Source organism: Euwallacea fornicatus, chromosome 24, assembly GCF_040115645.1.
Source record: "Euwallacea fornicatus isolate EFF26 chromosome 24, ASM4011564v1, whole genome shotgun sequence".
Classification (NCBI taxonomy): domain Eukaryota; kingdom Metazoa; phylum Arthropoda; class Insecta; order Coleoptera; family Curculionidae; genus Euwallacea; species Euwallacea fornicatus.
Genome location: NC_089564.1, coordinates 1,015,033 through 1,030,364, shown reverse-complemented (window position 1 = coordinate 1,030,364; position 15,332 = coordinate 1,015,033). Strand labels below are relative to the sequence as shown.

General features: G+C 34.3%; 4 protein-coding genes across 4 annotated transcripts; 2 read left to right on the top strand and 2 right to left on the bottom strand.

The window, feature by feature from the left end:
* Window positions 1-230: 230 nt before the first annotated feature.
* LOC136346714 (uncharacterized) lies at window positions 231-2,973 on the bottom strand. Its single transcript, XM_066296080.1, has 2 exons — window positions 320-2,973; window positions 231-264 (listed from the first exon to the last, which is right to left on the bottom strand). The coding sequence occupies exons 1-2, from the start codon at window positions 2,934-2,936 to the stop codon at window positions 251-253; spliced, it is 2,631 nt and encodes an 876-aa protein (XP_066152177.1). The 5' UTR covers window positions 2,937-2,973; the 3' UTR covers window positions 231-250.
* A 4,609-nt stretch (window positions 2,974-7,582) lies between these two features.
* RfC3 (replication factor C subunit RfC3) lies at window positions 7,583-10,615 on the bottom strand. Its single transcript, XM_066296285.1, has 8 exons — window positions 10,144-10,615; window positions 9,999-10,063; window positions 8,785-8,912; window positions 8,479-8,641; window positions 8,271-8,430; window positions 7,972-8,183; window positions 7,832-7,909; window positions 7,583-7,779 (listed from the first exon to the last, which is right to left on the bottom strand). The coding sequence occupies exons 1-8, from the start codon at window positions 10,176-10,178 to the stop codon at window positions 7,631-7,633; spliced, it is 990 nt and encodes a 329-aa protein (XP_066152382.1). The 5' UTR covers window positions 10,179-10,615; the 3' UTR covers window positions 7,583-7,630.
* A 118-nt stretch (window positions 10,616-10,733) lies between these two features.
* LOC136346823 (G patch domain-containing protein 1 homolog) lies at window positions 10,734-13,558 on the top strand. The gene is made up of 4 exons (XM_066296283.1): window positions 10,734-10,874; window positions 11,168-11,469; window positions 11,588-12,627; window positions 12,707-13,558. Exons 1-4 carry the CDS (start codon window positions 10,805-10,807, stop codon window positions 13,443-13,445), a joined length of 2,151 nt encoding a protein of 716 aa, XP_066152380.1. The 5' UTR covers window positions 10,734-10,804; the 3' UTR covers window positions 13,446-13,558.
* Window positions 13,559-14,295: 737 nt separating this feature from the next.
* LOC136346825 (thioredoxin, mitochondrial-like) lies at window positions 14,296-15,284 on the top strand. Its single transcript, XM_066296286.1, has 3 exons — window positions 14,296-14,569; window positions 14,824-14,947; window positions 15,107-15,284. The coding sequence occupies exons 1-3, from the start codon at window positions 14,403-14,405 to the stop codon at window positions 15,221-15,223; spliced, it is 408 nt and encodes a 135-aa protein (XP_066152383.1). The 5' UTR covers window positions 14,296-14,402; the 3' UTR covers window positions 15,224-15,284.
* The last annotated feature ends 48 nt before the right edge of the window (window positions 15,285-15,332 follow it).

Below are 15,332 nucleotides of genomic sequence, written 5' to 3'. Positions count from 1 at the left end.
GTTGTTTACAAGCTGAAATCAATTGTGCATACTGGACGATTAAGTCTTTAAATCGTTTTTTGTAGAGTATTCGAAAATTCTGAATTGCTCCTCCACTTTTTGCCGATAGTGCAGCTGAAATGAACTTTTTCGATCGTGTGGAGGTATATTTGAAGGCCATAAGCCCGCGAATGACTCGGCGATATGGTGGTGGTTTGGGACACATTTGAAGGGTGAAAAAACATTTGAGGGAAATGTTCAAAGTGAAGGGCTAAAAGAACAATCCTGGCGAGAATTAGGTGTTAACGTTAAAAATTATCGTTGAAAATTTCAGCAATACCTGGACAAATAAACTCAATTTTGGAACCATTCAACTTAGCGAGTCCCGCTAAAGTTACTATTTGCGTCAAAGTGGAATTACCAGGAATATTTGGATTTTCGGCTATTTGCTTGTGGATTGAAATTAGATCTTCTTTCACGCGGGCGCGAATCAACGCATCCACGGCCTTAACATCGTTGGAAAAAAATTTTCTTATAAAACATTCAAGCTTTTTATCGATGAACTTGGCTTTGAAACAGGAGACGTCTTCCGAAAAGCCATCGCTTTCACATAGAACTTCAACTAGCACCTTGACGTTCTCGGGACTGTCCAAAAGCGCAGGAAAGCTCAAAACCGAACATATACTCTCGTCGATATCTTTAAAACTTTTCTTCCTATTTCTGCACAAGTCGTTGACATATTTCAATCCCTCGGATGTTGCAATTTTATCTAAATGCAAAACAGCGGAGACCATCAATTTCTGTTTAACAAGTTCTTCTTCGTGAGGGGACGCAGCCACCCATAGCTGATGAAGGTCCTGTCCAGACACAGCTTCTAAAAACGTCAAAGTTTTATCATAGTATTTTGGATTCACCACATCCAAGTCGTCGCAAAATAAAACTATCTTTGGATATTTCTTCGTTTCGTCTTTAGCATCGGTCAGAGCCAACAGGAAAAGTTTTCTCGTAAAAGCGTTGTGTCCAAGCATATCTGACAGAAGACTGATAGCTGGTTCTTTGTCGTCTCTCTCAACATTGATTTGCTGCAGAAATTTACCATGTTCGTTTAAGTTGATACGCACTATCCACCAGTTCGGGTTGGATTTTTTAAAAGCTTCATGAAGATATGAAAAAAAATCGGTTTTACCAAATCCTGACTCGGCTGTTAGAAGGAATCTTCCCTCTCGTTGAAAGAACTGGTCCGTTGTAATGAATTCTTCGTCGAGGGTTTTCGCTTCGTTCAAATGCTCCCCTGCTCCCCTATAACGTATAGATCGCTTCATGGAGTTTCGTCTGTTATAGTTTGGCAACGGATTGTCGATAAGAATCCGAATGTTATTGATTATATGTTGCTCTAAAACATTCGCATCAAGGCACGAGACTGCAGCCTCGCGATTTATGACCTCCTTTAAACGAACGTCTGGATTTCCTTGAAAGGTGATCTTTTCCTGCAAAATTTTCTCCAAACTTTCCCCAGTCAAGTTGAGGTGGACTTTATCGTCCGCATTCACAATTTTACATTTTATATTGAGAGATTCGATTTGTGACTGCAAAATGTTATTTAATTCTTCGTTTTTTCGATTGGTGACAAACAGCACTTTTTTTATTCTCTTTTCATCCTTATTTTTAGACGTATTCTTGTGTTTTATTATTATATTCAACACCTGTCTCGTAGTGTCGCCTATTATACGACTGTCCAGTTCTTGACCGTCATCTCTGAGAATCAATAAATTTTGAAATTTGGACGCCGTAAACGTTTCGGTTAGTAATTTTGGTATCCACTCATAGCACAATTGCTTAAACGGTAAAAATATTACGTCATCTTTAAACTTAAAATCGTTCGATCCGCTTGCTCTTCGCAGGTATTGGTTGACTTCTAATGCACGTAACAAGGGATTCTCAGAGGAAATATACAAAACTGAAATTTTGACATTTTTCGGATCCAGGAAAAGCTCGATCTCTTCTGATATGTTAAACTCGATTTTCGGAAATCTGAGGTCCCTAGAAAATTTCAAACTCAGTTCGGTCATTTTTATTTGGCTCAAGTAAATTTCGAACTTCTTAAAAGAATATTTTTCTTTTTCTATTTCGAGCAAGGGAGCTTTATTCTCGGCGTTCTTGCTCACAAACCACAAAAGCATATCGTGGGCAAATAATGCCGTGAGCATCCCCGAATCTATAGAACCGACATTTAAAGCAATTTCCGCTTGAATTAACTCCTGAAGTTTATCGTGACTAGGGTAATTAGTGAGGTAAATGAATGTCTCAATGAATTTGTCTAGCAACGAATTTATCAAAGCTCGTTTCTCCTTAAGAACTTTGCCGGCTTTTTTCTTACAAAATAATTCGAATTGCTCTTCCAATTTACTCCTACACTTCGGATTTAAAGAATATTTTTTCACATCAATGCCGTGTTTGGACGGTAATGCCAATAGGTCAGATTCTTGAACTGTTTTTTCTTCAAAATACGGTTTAAAAGCTTCGTTGATTTTTGCGTTGGTACATAAAATTACCTCAACATCGGCATTTTTAAATCCCTTATCTGATTTTATGCTACAAAAGGCTTCCCAGTATGTAAATAATTCGTTAAATATATTCTCGCACGTTTTTCTTGAAGATGAAGGATCAAGATTTATGTTTTCCTTATGTTTGCATTGTATCAGATGCCACACCCAATCGTCCCCCTTTTTCCCATTGCTAGCATTGATCCTTTTGTGGCCGATCACTATATCATCAAACTTTGAAGCGTTCTTCATTTCAGTGGCCAGTCTATAACTGTAATTGTGACACATCATGTGCGCCCTGTATGCATATAAAGTTAGCAGATTTAATTGAAACTGTATCCCATGCGCATTATTTTTGAAACCAACAACATCATACAAATCACCCTTATAAAGGCGGTCATCCTCTGTCGACATGTCTTTCAATTGCGTTGATTTTGGCTCAGGTGCATGCCCAAAACGATCCATATGTTTAAACTAAACCTGCATAAAAGAAACCAAGATCAAGCTTTTTGGTACTTCTTAAGCGGGCCAAATGTTACTTACTTAGCTTGTCAACCAAAGTTCCACATATGGATCAGTTATCGATAACAATGGTTAAACTGTGGAATATAAAAAAAATAATAAAAAGCTCAATTTAATTCGATAAACTGCCGGGCACTAGGAGGAAAAGAGGGGGATTATTCCATTAAAACGAAAAAGAAATAATGTCTTATATTAGATACTTTTCGAAGCATAATCCAGTGACGGACTTCGATCTTTTCTAGGATATTCCATTGACCATGACGATGGTACTAATATTAAGACATAAGCTTCATACTCATAAGGTAACCCATTGTCCCGTCAGTCCGAACTAGACCAGATGATGTACGTGACAATGGCCCTTATAAAGTGCATATACAGAGTGGCCTTTCCGGGAGCCCAACCGTGGAGATCTGTACAAACATAGAAGAAAGGAGGCTGATGAACTAGGAACTCGTTTGCCCAATTAAGAATTCACAAACTTGTCGTTTTAAAATTTTAAAAATTCGATTCACTTTCCGAGTTATTAAAAAAAATTAAAATTTAAAAAAATGTTTACGACGAAGGTAAAATTCAAGGGGCTCCGGTGTAGCGGTCCTGCAACCCGTTTCTGGTACCACGCCATCAAGAGTACAAAAAAACTATAATCTGCATGCAGTTTTTGAGCTGATTTTTCCTAAATAAATCATTTCCTACTTGAATAGTTCGAAAACGGTCAAGTTTGGCTGTAGCAGTCAATATTCAATTATACGCCGAAAAATGGGCAATTCCGTTTTAAAAATCGCAGCTGACAATTTCGTTCAAAATAGTCTTAAAATGCGCACAGGACGAAAACTAAATCGCGATTTTTACTAAAATCACCGTCCTCTGAGGACTTCTTAATATTCTTAATATATTCTTAAATATTCAAAAGCATACTACAACGCCTTAGAGGAATTAACAGAATATGGAGTGCTTGAAGGCATAATTCCATTTGAATAAAGCCGTAAGCAGTCGAGCTGCTTGCTTCCATTTTTTTGGCTCTTATAAACTTTTTAACCGCCAATATTAGCAGAGTTAAGTAGAAATAATTGCCCGGCAAGTACAAGTAATACTGCAATATACTTTATAATCAAATTTTACCTCTCTCTCTCTCTCTCTCTCTCCCTTAATCCCTCTTTGTAGAAATGGACACAGCAGTAATACAAACTTAACTTCTTTCTCACTTTACTGCAGGAAATGTGTTTCTTACCGTGCTAGTTCTTTAAAGACGATAGAAAAATATGTATCAATCAAATATTCGCGAGGTTTAAATGAATTTCAACTAAAAAAATTATTTCGTATCTTAACTGATAGATAAGCATTTTGATATAGAGTTTTATTGAGCAGAGTTTACGGATGGTAAAAAAAAAAACATAAAATATTATAATCAAACTTAACAGTATTAAATATATTTAAGTAAGTTTACTTATGACTTAATAATTAAATAGTGATTAAGCTAAATCATCAATTAGGTAACGCGCAGATCATTCCTTTAAATTTATTAATTATCTAAATCCACAAAATTTACTATTTTTGTTAATTTTCAGATTATCTACGTAGGCAGTAATTTACCTAGCAATAAAACTCATTACATGTACGTGATAAATATTAGGTACTATTTCCAAAATTACTCGATTACGTCCTAAGCCTTAGGTAACAAACGCCCAATATTATAGGCAGAATTGGACTTCTGAAATGTTGGTCAATTTTTTTCACTGTCCATATGTCGCTTCGCAATAAGACTAATTTTTGCCACAAGCTCTCGACACAAAGTTCATCAAAATTAAAATTAATTAAATTAAAACTTAAATTTTAAATATACATTTAACACAGTATGCTAGCAACGTTTTGTTGTAGTTTTCATTAGATTGTCATAACAGGTTTCTCTTACGTTACAATGTCGTTACCAATAATCTAGAAGAACTGGACACAAGAGAACCTTTTTGAACAGTTTTACACTAATCTACGGCCGTTTTCCAATTGAAAAAAGCCCCTAACTTACAGTGGAATGCCGACAAATGTTTACTACATCCAGTTCTTGTAGATCATTGATCGTTTCATTGCAATTTAATAAATGTTGTAAGAAAATTCTCCAGCAGACCTTCAAAAAAATACTGTGACCCTAATTGGTGAATACTCATGCACACTGTCACAATGAAATATGAGACTTGTTCCAACGTATCAAAGCCCTGATTTTATAAGCTGTGGAAGCGAGATGTAAATTTCTGGATGATATTTTATGATATTATATTTCTGAACAGAAAATTCATATCAAATTTAAATTTCTAGTATAAGTTACTCAAAAAGATTTGCGAATCGTTTTAGTACGATTTTCTGACCGGTAGTAATAGGTCTACGGGCACCTTAATGGATCTAATATTTTCCATTGCTTTAGAAAGTACATCGGGACTTTACCATAAAGTTACTTTACATCAGAAAATTATTTACACGTCTTTTCGTAATCTGACACATAGAAAGGTCGTTTAACTCCTTCTGGAAACGAAAAAATCTAATGAAGCTGCCACAAGAACAATAAAAGTTGATGATGGTTCCAGGCAACCAAAATGTTGTCTTTTAAATTTCAACTTCGCACGCGTGTTCGACTCAAAGGAGTTTTACGGATTTCGAAATCTTCTAAAATAAAGCACTTATAACGAATTTTTGGAACACTCAATTATGATTATCTGAAAATTTCTCAAAAATCTGAGCAATTAGGTTCAGGCCGTTACGTCTCTAACATGATTTCCTACAACTTGCCCATTTAACAAACCTCGTAACTGTTATAGTTCCAAGATTTCAATAGATGTAAGTCGAATTTTAGGCCCACTGTAAGAAACATCGCACTTCTTACTTTTGCCAATGGCTAGAAAACGGTAAAAAACGGTAAAGGCGGTCAGTGGCGTCCGCCAGTCCATCGATTGAACCACTTTGCTACTCCCTGTGTTAGAGGTAGTAAGAAGGATCGTGACCTCCGAAAAAATTTCACCTTGTACAAATCGACAACTATTTGTAAATGGCATTCCTGTAAATTCTAAACAAAAGGGCACGGTCAAAATCGTAATGTAATATCTAAAAAACTGAATCACTTGTGAAATAAAATTTTGTGTAATTCAGCGACAAAGCGTTTTGCAAATATTGTCTATGCGAACTAGTACTATTTTTGGGCGTAAAATCCCTGGTTAAAGTCCTGCAACAAAAAAGAACGGCCACCCTGTACTCTTTCAGCTCACGAATATGTACATAGGTGCTTGAAAAATGACCTTAAACAGCCTGATCGTGGGAAAGATATTTGAAAAATAAAGAGCTAACAGATATAAATATCTATTTCGTTTTTAATGATAAACATACGGAAATTAACAAACTATTAATACCGATTCTATATATACCTGAAATCATAAATAGGTATTTAGACGAATTTTTTCAAATAGGGGGAAACAAAAAACGGGCAATCGAATGTAGTATAAAAAGAGTAAATACATACGGATTAAAAATTAATGGTATAAATTGCGTCTCATAAAAAGCTTACTGGCATTATCACAGATAGACATTTAATTATCTTTAACGTATTACTTTTTATTCGAAACTGTACTGATACATAGTTATTTTGTACTATGTTGCAACAACAACAATCGAAGTACATCAATTTATAACTTTTTTCATTATTTTTAAAACGGTAAGCCATAAAACTTTGGGTTTGCCAACTTTTAAATTAATAATTATTTTTCAGTATTTATTGTATTTGTCAAACCACACTTAGAAAAATTAATGCAAAACGCAAACTTGCTAGGTGTTGTGCCCAGCAAAACTGCGTTTTAAATTTAAGTAAATTGAGAATGTAAATTTACCTGAAGATATTGATTCTGAACGTTCAACAAGAGCTAAAAAGAGGAAGTATGCAATATTTATCGTGAACTATTTATAATCATTATTACCTCTGTTATTGAATTTTTTATCATGCCTCCAAGATAACAAATATAAATTATTTAAGGGAAAATCGTTATTTTTGGAATAATTTGTAATTTTCGAAATTTTAAAACGCAGTTGTGAAGTCTATGATTAAAAGAAACTGTAGTAAACGTCGCAACATTGCATTTATCATCACTGATTCCTGAATCACTAATAATCAGATTAGAAAATTCGGTAGTTTACTAAAGCCATTCTAGAAATATATAACTTTCCCCTGTAGAAAATTTCACAAGGAGTTCTAATGTGGAATAATATACAAGCACTCCATAAAAAAAACTTAAATTGTGCCCACAATTCACACAACACCCTATATGGTCAAAAATATTTTTTTAATAATACACCTGTTATGCCCTTATGGCGTTCGTAGGAAAAATTGGTCAAGTAGAACAAAATAAGGAAGATATAGCACTTTGCCACACTGTGACACCATCCTGTTCGTAGGTTTTTATTTATCCCATAGATCACAAAAAAAACATGCATTTGGAATATTATATACATGCTGCACAGGAAAACAAGGGAGTAGGGAGTTTTCGGTACACAGAAAGACCTTTACATATTAATGGAATAATTTATTTATGCAAAAACCATGTTATTAGTTAAATTTATTCAGGCGGCTTAATATGTTTAGCGAACTGAAGGGATGAGATTAGGCCTGTTAACTGGATATTTTCATTCGCCCCTTGTGATAGTCTATACTCAACTTCAGCCATTTTATCCAAAAGTCGTATCAATGTTTCGAATGGAAATTCAACTAAAAATGTATTTCAATAAGGAAAATGAAAACAATATTTTGAAACACTCACTTCTCAGCACAAAGTTGTGCACCTCAGTTAATATGTCAGTCAGAGCTAAACCTTTTAGGGTTTTTAACTCCTGGATATCTAGAAAATCATATCTTCATTATCATTACTAAAATCTAATAAAGAAAACGAAAGAAAAATACTTTTATACGTAGTCTTTATATCATCATTTAGAAGCCATTTAACGATATTCTCAATATCCCTCCTCAACGGATGGCCCACACAAGTGTAAACCGTATCTTCAGTGACGTCTTTGAAAGCCAACCAAGTGCTTTGAAGCACGTTAAGCACCTTACGCATATCGCCCTTTGCTAGAGTTATTAGGGCATTCTTACCATCTTCAGATATTTGAACTCTGAAAAGTAAAAAGCATATTTTTGCTCAGATTTTATCCATATTTGATTGTTGCCGATAAATCATAAATTTATTAAATTTAACTTACCTCTCTTCATCAATCACATAATTCAATCTGGGCATTATTTGTTCTGGCGCTAAAGGACCGAATCGAAACCTTGTGCACCTTGATTGTAACGCAGGTATGATCTTGCTCAAATAGTTGCAAATTATACAGAATCTGATGTTTTCAGTGTATTTTTCAATAACTAGAATAATATGTTTCAAAAAAGGAAACTTTGTAAAATCAATCTTACTTCTTCTTAAAGCATTTTGAGCATCCATAGTCATAGCATCAGCTTCATCTAATATAATCAATTTAAATCGACTCTTAAAAATAGTTCTAGTACTAGCAAAAGTTAATATTTGCCCTCTTACAATGCCTATACCCCTATCGTCGGAAGCATTCAACTCTAATACCTAATAATGCAGAAACAGAGACATATGATTTACTTTAAAAAAAAGAGAGCTCTGAGGACTCCAAATCAATTATTATGGCAAGTCTGTCACAAGTCCCATTGTGAGGACTTAATTTGGAAAGATTATAAAGGTCATGTTTTTACCATTGAAGAAAATTGATTTGGTGTGTAAAGCTGTCGCGCACATGCCAATATTGTACTCGTTTTTCCAGTTCCTGGTGGACCATAGAATAAAAGATGTGGTACTTGGTCTTCTCTGATAAATTTGCTAACTAAAAGTTAAGAGATTGGGGTTTTATATTTTACATTTTTACTTTACGAAATTCGTACGCCAATGTCAGCTCTAAAACCCTTAGTGTCAAGGATTTCTCGATAGTCTCAACCAATACAATATACAAGGTGTAAATGCAATAAAAAGGCATATTTTAAGGAGTCATTTTACATCCGAAAATATTAAGAGAAGTTGTTTAACCATGTGCTATGAAATTGCTAAGTATAGAAATGCTATTAAAAAAAGCTCTATGGTGTATACAACAGAATGGTCCTTATTTAAATACATTTTTTTAGATTGTGATTTAAATCAAAAGCTTTGTTGTCATAACATAAATTGAAAAATTGTTCGCATGTCTTCAGTTGGTTCAGTCAGTTGAAAAACTGAACAAAAACGATCTAAACATTACATTAAACTTCACTTTCAACTTTAATCAACCAAAATAAAAAAATTATTGAAATAGATGACACCGTTAACGAAATCAAAACCAATTAACAGATAATTAAAAATGATGTTCTAACTGATAAAATTATATATAACTTGTAAAACTAACATGTTTTTTAAAATTTAACCAGAAAATCATCTTTAAAAAATTTCATTGAAATTGAGGAAGATATAAGAACTTTTTGATTTTGAATTTGCCTGTCTTTTAGCTGGAAATTAAATTAAGTATGGAAGGTATGCGTTATGCATGCTCTACATATATATGTATATAATTGATTAAACTAGGTATGTACATATTTCCTGTTAGGTAAACATAGGATATGGGCTAGAAAGGTGCCTCTGAAACAATATTAAATGGGCAATTCCTTGTTTAAAGTGGTATACTAGAAATGAAAGTATAGTTATATTGTTCAAGAAAATCACGAATGTTTAGTTAAATTACATTTTGCCTAACCTCTATACCAAGTTAAAATAGGTTCTTTTATCCATTAGAAGATCAATACCTTAATTAAATGCTTAACACTAGTAGTTTTTGAGCCATCAAAGGTTAACGCTATTGAAAGGCTCTGTATAAAAAAACTGAAATTTTCAAGAACTTTAGTGAAGTAATACATATTGTACTATTTAAGGACACTTTAAGTACCTGTGTTTATAATATCATCATGTGAGACAAGATCTTCTAAAGTGCGAGGTCTATACTTTTCAACCCTAAAAATGTTAATGTAGAAACTCTAGTATAAAATGTTACAACTCTAGTTTTGAGGGTAAACTGGTCATAGTACACATACCAAGGGAGGTTTACTTTCTGGTCATTTGATACCATGTTTATTTAATTTCTTCAATAATAGAAACGCTCCGATTTCTTAATCAAATCGATCACGATAAGAGAGCTACTGAAGTGAGAAAAAAATTAAGTAAAAAACTCACTTAATACAAAAAAACTTAATTACTTGAATGAAAGAGCGGGAAATATTTGTTTATATTAAGGAACATGAAATAGGTTAGAATTTAATCCAAGTGACAGATCACAGAATAAAGTCAATTATGTAAAACGATCTAAACCAGACGCGTTTCGCAGGTTTTAGCGTCGTTTTTGAGAGATTTCCTCATTGCAACAGTCGCATAGATTAATTGCAAGTCCGTAGAACAGTGCTGGAATGTTTTCAAAACAAACTACACGCTTCGGAACTGTTCCGAACTACTCCCGCTGCACGATGGAAAACGCCTCATGTTTGCAAATCCGAAATTACCAAAATGACAAAAATTTTATTTTTCAAAGAGTTGTTTACATCAATCAGCTGTTTTTCGTTTTATTTTTTAATTAACTATCGCATTCTTTATATCGGTGTTTATTCCTGAAAATTTTAAATTAACTAAAATCCAATGTCGGACCGTATCATGTTTTTTTCCATTACCGAATTAGAATGTTAGGTCTTAAAATTCTTTAAAATGTCAGAATCTGAAGAAGAAAGTGAACATTTCTGCTTTTATGGCAAACCACTGGAGCCTTACGATGAAGGTAATATCTGAGGAGTTATACCTTTAATGGTAGACTAGGTGCAAAATTTGAGGCATCCTTAAGACTGAAAACAAATCTAGTAAAACTTACTGCAGATCTTGCTAATATTGCATTGTTGGGCTAAAACTGCTGCAAGCTTCAAATAAGTTAGAAAGCAGTAGGGGTATGAGATATGTTCAGCTGTACTGATTGCCAAGTCTTATAGCGTCGATTCCTAACAGAATAATTAAATACCTATCTATTTAGCGTTCCTTTACTAAGAGTTCAACTATATTTTTGTTTGCGTTTTCCAGATACAATACCCAGAAAACGACCTATTACAGTTGAAGAACAAATTGCCACTGATGCTCAAGGACGCCGCCGTTTCCATGGCGCCTTTACTGGTGGTTTTTCAGCTGGTTTCTTTAATACAGTAGGCTCGCTAGAAGGTTGGCTTCCTGGCGAGTTTAAAAGTTCCAGATCTGCAAAAACTGAAAAAGTAACACAAAAACCTGAAGATTTTATGGATGATGAAGATATGGGACAAGATGGAATCGCCCCACAAGTGGTCAGAGCAACTAGTGATTACAGTACTAGTAAAAAAAGGAAGAAGCAGGTAAACATATTTTTTTCCATAATTTATTGCACTATAAGTTTTAAAATATTTCTATAACTCTTTATCTATTTTACAATATTTTTTTAATAAATTTATGTATTTGAATTTTTTCGTTAAGGTTTTCTCCGATGGACCGATACCAGGCGAACCAGTTCTGCATAACATCCTTTCAAGTGGCAACGAAACAATTGGCTACATGCTGCTAAAACATCTGCGCATAAAAGATAAAAAGAAAAGCATAACTGACCAAAAAACCTACGGCTGTCAAATGCCAAGTTCAGACGTTTTTTTGCAGAGCACTGAAGACAACCAATATGAAATTCCTCAGTTATACAAGGACTTCCTTATGCGTCCCAAAGACAACACATTTGGCCTGGGTTATACAGGATTAGACAAAACCAGGTTCAGTCTTTTTCCCAATGAAAACAAACCTCAGTTTAAAGTAACTGACAGAAATAATAAAAAGTTTTCAATATCTGGGCAGGCATTTGGAGTGGGTGCTTTTGAAGACGATGATGACGATATTTATATGAAAGATGACATGAAGAAGTATGATTTTGAACTTGCTTCTGAGAAGGATGTGACTAAAACTAGTTTAGATAAGAGTAAATTGCATTTAGGCATGTTTGAACGTTCGAAAGAAAATCCAGTGTTGCGCAATCAGATTAAATTCCTTCCGCCAACTATACCTCACAGCTTTACCGGTAAACATAAGGTCAAGAGATCGCGATTCGAACCACTCCCTGAAGAGGAAACTCCGAGCACTAGCAAAATAAATCCTATGGTGCGAGCCAAATATTTAGGCGAAGATTACGAAAAGGAATACACTTCTTCGAAGCCCGCAGTAGACCATTCCATCAAGAAAGAATCAACAAAGAAAGTTACGAAAGTGCCAAATCCTTCAGAAACGTCCGCTGCTACCACGAGTTCTGTGGATGTTAACTCTTACTTAAACGACAGATTTGTGTCTTCGTCAACGAATGAGGATGTGGGAAATATATTGGAAGTAGTGGAGAAGACTGAAACTATGCACGGGACGTCGCAGATGCGCGATGCTGTAAGGATGAAAATGTTTGGGCCGTTGACCAGGATTACTTCCGATTGGGTGCCCCATACGCTGTTGTGCAAGAGGTTCAACGTTCCCGAACCATTTGTTGAGTAAGTAGTCATTGGGTAAATGTTTTTTTTTTGTAAACAGTAATCCAAATTAAATCCCTAAGTAATTTTATCATTTCAGTCGACCTGAAAAGTCCAGAACCCGAACCAAGAACATCATATTCGAATACCAGAAACACATGGAACAGAATAGTCTACAACCGGGAATTAAAAGGGAAGAAACATTCAACGAAACGTCTCAAGAGGTTAATGAGAATATTCCCGAAATACCTTCAAACGGCAATACCATTGAAGAACCTTCAACAGAAATGAAGCCAGACACTGAACCACCGACTTCTGCCACCCCTAAAGACATTACTGAACCCATTCACTTAGAAAAACAGCAAGACTTGTTCAAGGCAGTCTTTATGAGTGATAGTGAATCAGAACAAGAAGATCAAGTTGAAAAAGAAGACGAAAGCGCAGAGCGCCAGAGGGAAGACATCAGGAGAGAAGAGATGAAATCCACAATTCTTTCGGATCAACTGATCCCCAAAATAAAACCACTGAAAGAGGGTGTTTTATCTGGCATTAACTTCCATATCTTTTCTAAATCCGATGTTAAAACGACGGAAAACAATCAAGGTGAATCGAAACAAGCCCAAGTGAATGATGATCCAGATTTGTATGGTCCAAAAATTCCAGAAAGATTAACTGCAGCACCAAAAACTGCTAACGTTAAAGTAGCATCGGGAAGTGAAGACGAATGGATAGAGAAAGACGAGAGGGATAGTGAAAGCAGAGAAGAAAGAAAATGTAAAAAGGGAAAGAAACACAAACATAAACATAAAAAGAAAAAACATAAAAAGAAATTGAAGTAGGGTAGTGAGGATTGAGTAATTTTTTCTTGATAATCGTGATCCGCGATTTTAAAACAAATTGAAATTGCTACGTCATTATTCCATTTCATAAAAATATAAAGTTTTGAAAACGACATGTTAAGTTGTTAGTTCGCTTCAATTTTGCACACCTCATATCCTGACGGTCTATTCTTGAGATGCGATTTTAGAAAATTTAAAATTATATGAGCAAGAAAAAATAGCCTTATATTCAGAAAGCGAAAGAATGTTAGGGAACTTCTGTCTTCAGTGGTATGAGATTGCAAATTAAGTTACGGTTTGGTAATCCTGACCTTCATATGACCCTGGTACACACAAAGAATTTGTTCATGTCATAATGACACCAATGTACATATTTCTTATGAACATTAGGGATTTTATGGGTGAAGTCTAACATAATTATAATGGGGTAAAAGACCTGACAGTTTTCTTTGTTAAACTTATCAATTTTTCTTTTATGATAACATCTCTCACATATAAGCTTAAAACCAGAGTGGAATGTAACTGTTAATGACCTTTTACATGTTAATCAGATAGATGTGTTAAACTTATATTTGTTTTTCTGTTGTGAAAATGTATGGTGTAGATGGAGGAATCAGAAAATCAGCGCAGCCCCTTTACAGATGAAATATGAAATATACGGGTATCACCAGTTCAAGCGGAAATAAAGGTATTGCGCAAGTGGAAAAAGGACCGTATAAAATTTAATGTGTTTTCGACAAAAACCAATGAAATAAGTCAAAAATTTCTTCTAAAGTCAACACTTACACCACGAGTGTAATTTCTGAACTCGATTCTGTATTGCTGTTTATTTTATTTATGTTGCACTTGTCATATTAAAAAATTAAATTATAATTACATTTTTGTTTTTAAATTTCCTATCAAGTTTTCCTTAACGTAAGAGATTCTAGTCAAAAACATTTATTAAGTTGTGAAAAAATGAGTGGGCTCATTTCAAGGCACCTCGCGAGGAAGTTGACATCTATGGGCAGAACTCTGGCCATAACACAGAATAGGGCTGCATCGTTCAAGGTACAAGATGACAAGGATTTTCTGGATAAAGTTGAGAATAGTAAAGAACCTGTGATAGTCGACTTTTTTGCTACGTAAGTAACGAATAAAATAAAGGAATTAAAATTAAAGAATATTTTTGTTTTTATGGTCCGTAACTAGCTGAATTAGTGTATGTGACAACGAAGGGCTCTTACTATTCCTATCAATGAGAAGAAAATTCAGCTCACAATGCTCACCTTTTCTGTAAATTTCCTCATTTTAACCAATAATGAACAAAATTGCCTGATTACACTTTAAGGACACAAAAATAAACAGGTGGAAGGAATAAACTATTATTGAATTCTAGGTGGTGTGGCCCATGTAAAGCTTTAGAGCCAAGATTAGAAAATGTTATTGCACAGAGAAAGGGTGATATTTCATTGGCAAAAGTAGATATTGATGATTTAGGGGAATTAGCTGCCAAATATGAGGTAATCACCAGTACATATTTAGCATTGAGCATAATTAAAAGCGATAAATATGTGTATTTAAAGTACAGCGATAGCTCTAAAGACAATTTTATTAATAAATGAATGTGACTTTTAGTAGATGATAGTGTATGTTATACTTATTTGCCAATTTTTATTTAGGTGAGCACAATTCCAGCCTTGGTGGTCTTTCAGAATGGCAAAGTAAAGGAACGATTGATTGGCCTACAGGATGAAGACAAGTTAAATTTGTGGATCGATAACGTTCTCAAGAAATAAAAGTGTTATTAGTTATTATTTGGTTGTATAAAAGTTGAAAAATAAAATATTGCAAGATAAATTTGAATAATTTTAACTACTACCCAAACAAAGATGAAGATAGGCCAAT